At 40.7% G+C, this 8,651-nt stretch overlaps 1 protein-coding gene across 1 annotated transcript; it reads right to left on the bottom strand.

Annotated features, from left to right (window-relative positions):
• Positions 1–3,389: 3,389 nt before the first annotated feature.
• LOC146524469 (uncharacterized) lies at positions 3,390–6,822 on the bottom strand. The gene has a single exon (XM_085170391.1). It carries the CDS (start codon positions 6,622–6,624, stop codon positions 3,904–3,906), a length of 2,721 nt encoding a protein of 906 aa, XP_085026517.1. The 5' UTR covers positions 6,625–6,822; the 3' UTR covers positions 3,390–3,903.
• Between the last annotated feature and the right edge of the window lie 1,829 nt (positions 6,823–8,651).

Genomic DNA, 8,651 nt, shown 5'->3' with positions numbered 1-8,651 from the left:
TGAGATGTCAGTGCCAGCAGTGGCACTGTCATCTTACATTATTTTCACCCTCTTCACTGTAAATGTTAAATTCACCTTGAAGAGGTGATTGATCAGGAAAAAAACGTACACTACTTTAAAATTATGGTTCCCTCTAAAAGGATAAAGTCAAGCACCCAGACCCTCACTTTAGGCATCAAAAGTTACATTTTTCCTTTAATACTGAAGACTCACAGATTTTACTAGGTCTTTACATACACACACACACACACACACACACACACACACACACACTGTGCATTATTCACATGTCATTGCTTGGATTTGAAAAAAACTTTCTCCATTGTCAATAGATGGACAAGGAGAGAGCTCGAGAAAGCTGGTTTGCATTGTCTGCTCACGTGAGGTAGCAAGAAGCACAACCCAGCATACCTGAAGATGTTTATTACACGGAGTCTTCTTAATATTTTTATCTGTTTTATTAATGATTTAATTAAAATGTTTTGACGGACTTGACCCACATTTCCAATTTATTAGAATGAACTTCTGTTTGGCATTTCTTTGGGTTTTCCTTCACAGTGTTACATCTGAGTACTTAGAAACCCTTACAGCTGAGTAATGTGTGAGCAGATGCAATTAATTTTTAGTCTGTCTTCATTCAGTCTTACTGAGATTGACTATTTTTCCTTGCTGAGCAGTCTCGCTGTAATATGGAAGTTTGATTTGTGGTGGAGCTGTAATCTGCAAATACAGTCTGCATCTCCACCTGTTCATTTATTTTTGAGGCTGTTCATTGGTTTCCTTGAGTGCCTTGCAAAAGGTGCTTACACCTCTGGTGCGGTGGTTATGTTATTCATACTACACACAGGTACTCTCTAGTATAATATGTATATGCAGTGTTTCATTTTACAGTATACTGCAATGATTGTCCTTCAAGGTAATTTGAACCATCAGACACTTAATACCCTTTGAATTGTTTTTCTGCGCCAGTTTGAGGTTTGAACATTTCCAGTTTAGAAATATCTCTATTTATAGAAGGAAAACCAAACTAAAATCAGGCTTTATTTGACAAGCCTATGCTGGCATCCATGAAAGAGTGAAATTTAGATGCAGACACTCTCCCATGATGCCAGTGATTTTACTTGGAGCCCCTGTTGGTAATGACACATGCGGTTTTTCAAACCTTAGCTCATGATTAATAGTAGGTAGGTCAGCTACCACCTCCATAGAGAACAACATCCATTAGGGTTTAAGTAGCTGGGACTCTTCACCTTTTTGTTTTTCAAGCTGAACAAACCTCTTGGATGAGAAGTGAAATGTTTTAAAGGAGTCCAGCTGCCTCTCTTAAGACAAGCATGACCTGATTGACTAGTAACCTACACAGACATGGAGTCAGCATGTCTTGTAGATTTCAAACGACATGCAGATAATATAAAGACTGTATCCAGTCTTTGTTTATCTTGGGTCTGTGCTTGTGTCCTTCCTGGCAGCTAGAACAGTTCATTTTACCTGAGATTGACTGCTTAAAGCAGATATGATAAAACACTAAATGGATCCAGGCAATCAAGATTTGAGACTTGCAACATAAGAAAATATATTTTTCAGAAGCTGACCACACTGCAGCTGTCAGCCAGCAACCAGGACAGCGAGCCGGGCGAGCTCATCTACCGCGTCACCAAACAGACGAGCCTGGGACACCTCGAACATGCTGCCAGTCCAGGTAGACCAGACCTATATGTCAGCGTTTTTAGAAAGGACGCAAAAGTAAAGATGAAAGCCAAACTAAACCAAACCAAACTTTTCCCACCGCTTTGTGAGTAGTTGGCATCCAACATGCAAACTGCAGATGACTATGGCAATCTGACTGCAACCAAAGCAATCACAATTATGTTTTTGGTGCAGCAGACCCTGATTTCACCTGGCAACCACCACAAACCAGTGGATTTACCCCCAAAGTTGCCAGGGGTGTGCAGCGCTGTGGTCCATTGATCACCTCTCCAGTTTGAGCCTGTCCAAAGACATGCTTGTCAATTGGTGATTCTAAAGTGCCTGTTGGTGTGATGGAAGTATTTAAAAAAGTGACGACAGGGTGTGGGGACAGGAGCTGAGCCGAGGAAGCATTCATGCATCAAATACCAAGAGAGTCAGGGGAACACCGGGGAGGACAACAACAAAACAAAAACAGGGAGCTAAGAACTTCACTACTGTATGTTTTTAATGTTTTTGTCACTTTTTACGGAATCAAACTCAAAGTAAGCTTCAAACCCTGCATGGTCGTACTCTCTCCTGCACTCCATATTATCCTTTGTTGATCTACACACGTCTGTTGCTGCCACGGACGTCGCACGCTCGTACGTGACACTCTCACGAAGAAAATGACGAGGATTAGTGACAGGGGATTTCTAAGAATCACCCTGCAGTTCTTCAGCTGAGACACCTGAGTTAGAAAACACAAACACTGCAGTTGTCTTTACTCTCGAGGACGGTCACAGAGCGCTCGTACAGGATACACTCACAGACTCGCGCTGTGTCACTGTCTGCGTTCTTTATTTATACAAGCTTGTGTCTGTGTGTATTTGTGTACAAAGATAACAGAGTTACTCTAAGAACTCAGAGCTGAGGTTCCCCATTTCTAAGTCTGTATGTTCTTAGAAAAGAGGAAGCTGTTAGTTGTTTATCAAACAAGAGTTCATGTCAAAAGTCACGCAGACATTTGCTTAGTGATCAATAAAAGAACACATTTCATGAAGCTGATCACACTATATACAATTTTCTCCTGACAATTAGTAACGCTGTAATGTAGCCTGCTTACGGGAAAGTAACAGTAATCTAATTACCTTTTTTGCAATAGTAATCCCTTACTTTACTCGTTACTTGAAAAAAGAAATCAGACTATGCGGTGTTGCCCATCTCTGGTCCACATACAGAAAGTATCATAGAAAGATTTAAGGTATCGTGCCACATTTGACCTCTGAACTCTTGTTCATGGTTAGGAAATTAAGAGTCAAATGGTAAATGGCCTGTATTTGCATAGCGCTTTTACTAGTCCCCCCTGGGGACCCCAAAGCGCTTTACACACCCAGTCATCCACCCATTCACACACACATTCACACACTGGTGGAGGCAAGCTACAGTTGTAGACACAGCTGCCCAGGGGCAGACTGACAGAAGCGAGGCTGCCATATCGCGCCATCGGCCCTTCTGGCCAACACCAGTAGGCGGCAGGTGAGGTGTCTCGCCCAAGGACACAACGACCGAGACTGTCCGAGCCGGGGCTCGAACCGGCAACCTTCCGATTACAAGACGAACTCTTGAGCCACAATCGCCCCAAAAGTGAAAGTCAAAGTGAAAGACAAATTTGAAACTTTGTTACTTATTACCGTTGTTTGGAATAGATAGGAATATAGGAAATTATATATTTTTATTTAAAGACAGGACTCACATGTTTTCATTTCTAGTCTTTAAAACCTGTCTCTATCCATCTAGTATTCTTTCTTTCTGGGAAACAAGTATGTATATTATGCACACACACAAACACACATGCAGCTATTACCTATTTCTTGTTTTTATACCTAAGATGAATTATTGTTGAATGAAGACATTTTTCAAACACATGTAAAATGTGGGCAATTGTGTTTATTGGGTAAAGGAAAAGGCAGAAGGGGGGAAAGGGGGGATAGAAAGAAGGAAAGGGAGAGAGGAGAGAAAACCCCAACAATCCCCTCTGAGCAAGCACCAGGCGACAGTGGATAGGAAAAACTCCTTTTAAAGTGAAAGAAACGTAAAGGAGAAACCTATGGCAGAACCAGGCTCAGGAGGGGGCAGTCAACTGCCGGGACTGGTCGGGGGGTGAAAAAGGAAAAAGGAGGGAGGGGAAGAGGAAGGGGGGAAATGAAGATGGAATAGAGGTGGAGGAAGACGAGGTTACATCAGGTGAGAAGCAGCAGTGCCCCTCCTCCAGAACCAGTGGAAGCGTTTTTTCTTCATTTTCAGATACTCTTCCACGAGCACCTTTTTCTCTATGATGAGGGTTTTCAGCTCATCGATTGTTTCTGCATTTTCTTTCTCAAGTTTGTTGCATCTTTTCACCATGTCTTCTAATTGTTCTTGTTTTTCTTTAAGCTTGTCTTTCAGTTCTTTAACTGTTGCCTCCTCTATTCGCTTTGCATTGTGCACATCTGTGTGCATGTCTTCAAGCTGATGGTTTCTCTTCTGGATTTTTTGAAGTCTATCCTGCAGGTCTTTATGTGTTTTCTGTTGTTCTTGCTTTTGCGCCTGGATTTCAGTGTTTTTGTGCTTCAAGGTCTTAGAAAGTTCCTCAAGTTCGGTGGTTTTTCTCAGCATCTCATTGATGCTACTCTGCATCGCTGAGCATTGATTTTCCAGTTTCTTCTTTTCTCCTTCCAGTACAGTTGTTTTGTACTTTGTTTCGTTATACAATTCTTGGAGTGCTTGATTTTTCCTCTGGAGATTAAGTTTTTCTTCTTCCTGTTGTATTTTCTGTTGATCTTTTTCTTGAAGCAGCTCTTTATTTCCGTGCGCTTTTTTATCAAGCCTGATTTGGAGCGATCTGTGTTTTTCCTCCATCACGTCAAGCTTGGAGTCCATTTCCTTCTGTTTCAGTTCCATTTTCTTCTTGTCTTGAAGCAACTGTTGACTTTTGTGCAGAGTTTTGTCATGCTTCACCTGCAGAGCTTTGTATTTTTCCTCCATGGCTTGGAGTTTGCTCTGCAGGTCTCTCTGCTCTACGGGCTCTCTTTTCTTGTCTTGGTGGATCTCCTTATTTCTCTCCAGAGCTTCATCGAGTATTACTTGCAAGCCTTCATTTTGTTTCTCGATGTTCCTCAGCTTGATATCCATTTCTTCCTGTTGTATTTTCTGTTGGTCTTTCTCGTGAAGCAACTCTTTATTCTTGAGCAGTGTTTCCTCAAGAGTTATTTGGAGCATTTTGCATTTTTCCTCCAAGACTTCAAACTTGCGGTCCGTTTCTTTCTCGAGCATTCCTTGTTGCTCTCTCTCTTGAATGAACTCTTTATTTCTGTGCGCTTTTTTATCGAGCCTGACTTGAAGCAATCTGTGTTTTTCCTCCATCTGGTCAAGCTTGGAGTCCATTTCCTTCTGTTTCAGTTCCATTTTCTTCTTGTCTTGAAGCAACTGTTGACTTTTGTGCAGAGTTTTATCATGTTTCACCTGCAGCGCTTTGTATTTTTCCTCCATGGCTTGGAGTTTGCTCTGCAGGTCTCTCTGCTCTACGGGCTCTTGTTTCTTGTCTTGGAGGATCTCCTTATTTCTCTCCAGAGCTTCATCAAGCATCACTTGCAAGCCTTCATTTTGTTTCTCGATGTTCCTCAGCTTGCAATCCATTTCTTCCTTTTGTATTTTCTGTTGGTCTTTCTCGTGAAGAAAATCTTTATTTCTCTCCAGAGCTTCATCAAGCATTACTTGCAAGCCTTCATTCTGTTTCTTGATGTGCCTCAGCTTGCAATCCATTTCTTCCTGGTGTATTTTCTGTCGGTCTTTCTCGTGAAGCATCTCTTTATTTTTGAGCAGTGTTTCCTCAAGAGTTATTTGCAGCATTTTCAGTTTTTCCTCCAAGACTTCAAGCTCGGAGTCTGTTTCTTTCTCAAACATTTCTTGTTGCTCTCTCTCTTGAATGAACTCTTTATTTCTTTTCTCTGTTTTCTCAAGCTTGATTTGGAGCAATCTGTGTTTTTCCTCCATCTGGTCAAGCTTGGAGTCCATTTCTTTCTGTTTAATTTCCATTTGCTTCTTGTCTTGAAGCAACTGTTGACTTTTGTGCAGAGTTTTATCATGTTTCACCTGCAGCGCTTTGTATTTTTCCTCCATGGCTTGGAGTTTGCTCTGCATGTCTCTCTGCTGTGTGGACTGTTGCTTCTCTTCTTGGTGGATTTCTTTCAGTTTTTCCAGAGCATCGTCAAGCTTCTCTTGGAGCTCCTGATTCTTCTTGACCATGTTTTCCTGTTTTATGTTCTCTTTTTTCTCCTTTTGGAGCAGATCTTTAATTTTTTCCAGAGCTCCATCAAGCTTTTCTTGGAGCTCCTGATTTTTCTTGAGCATTTTATCCCCTTTAATGCTCTCTTTTTTCTCCTTTTGGAGCAGATCTTTAATTTTTTCCAGAGCTCCATCGAGCTTTTCTTGGAGCTCCTGATTCTTCTTGAGCATTTTATCCCCTTTAATGTTTTCTTTTTTCTCCTTTTGGAGCAGATCTTTAATTTTTTCCATGGCTTCATCAAGCTTTTCTTGGAGCTCGTGATTCTTCTTATCTTGGAGAACACATTGTTTCTCCTCAATAATACCTTCCCTTTCCTGAAGCTGGTAGGATAATTTTTCTAATTCAGCGCTCTTTCTCTCATTTTCTTCTGTCAGGATCTTAATCTTTTCTCTGTTCATGAGATTTTCATTTTCCATTTCTTCCAATCGCTTTTCCTCTAATTCTACCTGTTCATCCCAAGGAAGAGAGCTGATATAAGAGTCTAGGGACTCATACCATGGAATAGAGCTGGGGTCAGCTTCTTGTCTTTCTTGCTCTTTCTGAGACATGTTGGAGTCTGTATACCGTGAGTACGAAAAGGATCCAAATGTTTGAAAATGCTTTACTGGTGAACGTTTGAATGCTGCTAACATAAGTGCTGCAAATAACGGACTAAAAGTTTTTCATCCTCACCCCTACTTAAGGATTCATGAGGATCAAAGCTTCAAAGGATCAAAGCTTTAGAAGCCTGTGACATCAGAATTCCATAAGCCAATGAGGTTGTCACATGACATTTTTGAATGAGGTCATGTTTTTGTATGAATTTTTTAAATAACATCAACATTCCGTAAGCCAATCAGGTTCTTACATGACTTTTGAATGACGATAATTCTTTTGTGTTAAAAAAAGTGTAAAAAGTGTTATTGCAAAAACATAAAAAGTGAGTAAAGAAAGTAAATAAAAGTACATTTTTATTTATATAGCACCTTTCAAGACAAATTCATTGTGTCTGAGTTGTATTGGTAACTCGTTGAAGTGTTACTGGGTATCATAACTAGACAGTTTGCGCATACAGTGAGTGAAAGCATTGGGTGGACTGAATCAGGCTAAATTTAATCGATAGAACTGAGTGGAGTTCTATCGATTGTATTGATCAGAGAGTTAGAACAACAACTAAAGGAAACTTTGATTAATCTGAAAGGAACTAATATAGGTTAACAGGTAGCTGATACAAATCAGGATTTAAAACCATTTTTGGTTTGTTTGTTTTTCTGTTTGACTCCTTGTTTTATTCAATATTGCAGTTTATATGATAGTGTTGTATTACAAACGGCCGTATCAGGTCTTTGCATCCACAATAAGCGAGGATAACAGAACTCCTGGAAAGCAAAAGAAATCTGGTTCTTGTTTTTAAGACAGTCACCTTTAGTTTCACGCTGAGTGATGCTGGATTGTTGCAGACAAACCTGATTATGTTTCCCACTGGGTTTTATACTTCAGAGGCAACACAGAGTAAAGAGAAGCATTGTTATTTCAGTGTAACTTTAGTCTCAGTTTAGTTTTATCCCCTTGTAAATTTGATAAGAGCCAAATTGAGGAAACAAACTCAGTGTGTGGCCAGAAAACGCCATGGTGGCTTACAAACACATGTCAGAACAAAATATGAAGGATAAGACATCACACGTATAACGGAAAGAGACGCAGAAGAATTCCTCTCTGAAATTTCTCACTTTATTTAACTGGCATTTTCCCGAGACCACTGGAATCGGTGGGATGGACACAAAGAAAATTAGAGGTAGACAAAAATCCATCAGGAGGGATCAGGAGAGAACAACGGTCTGCCAAGCCATTCCCTGCTTCAGAGTTTTGTAATTTTGCACCTGCTGTCGCTTTAATATTAAACTAACGAGGTTGAAATAGACTCACAGTGGTTTCTGCTTCTTAATTAGACAGATTTATATCCCTTCACGTGCTTCTGTCGTCTGTGCTTCACTGTCTGTGATCATGCTCGAGCTCATCTTCAGTCAGTTATCTTCTGTTTGTTTCCTGCTTCCAAGGATCCCACCTTGACCTTGCCACCTGCCTGCGTGCTATGGACGCCCAGGTTTACAAATACAATAACTTGAAAACGAAGCAATGTTGTATTTTCAAATTGATACCATAGATACATCTAGTACAAGTCTCGAAAAAGTTTGCATCTTCGTGACCTTGACCTCGAGGTCTGATGCCAAGTCTTGTCACTTGAGACTGAGGTGATGCAGGATTTTGAAATTTATTCTATATGTGCAGCTACTAAGAGGCTGAAGGATAACATTGATATTTTTATATTTTCATGGAGCTGCTCTCAAAGCTTTGTCATCTCACCTCAGTTCCTATAATTCAGTCCTGGTCCTGCATCACAGTGTGTGGTGTGGAATAAAACTGTGACAGTGTCAGAAATTTAGCTTGATCATCTGAGCGTAGCTGCTGCTGCTACTAGCCAGCAAACCGAAATGCAGCATGTAGTGATGCACTGACGCTGGCCCCTCTGTGAAAAACTGGCACACAACCAAACAAATTTGGACAGCAGAAGCCGGTGATGTGTGCTCTAACTTCTGACTGAAGCAAGGAGAACACTGGATGGACAGACACAGCCAAAGATTTAGATTTCAGGTAGTAGGCATTTGGTACACTACATTCA

Source organism: Neolamprologus multifasciatus, chromosome 2 (genome assembly GCF_963576455.1).
Source record: "Neolamprologus multifasciatus chromosome 2, fNeoMul1.2, whole genome shotgun sequence".
NCBI lineage: Eukaryota > Metazoa > Chordata > Actinopteri > Cichliformes > Cichlidae > Neolamprologus > Neolamprologus multifasciatus.
The sequence above is the reverse complement of the archived record's forward strand: the minus strand, read 5'-3'. Positions and strand labels throughout refer to the sequence as shown.

Coding starts and splice junctions, on each gene's coding strand:
- LOC146524469 (XM_085170391.1), bottom strand. CDS start 6,624: ATGTTAGCAGCATTCAAACGTTCACCAGTAAAGCATTTTCAAACATTT.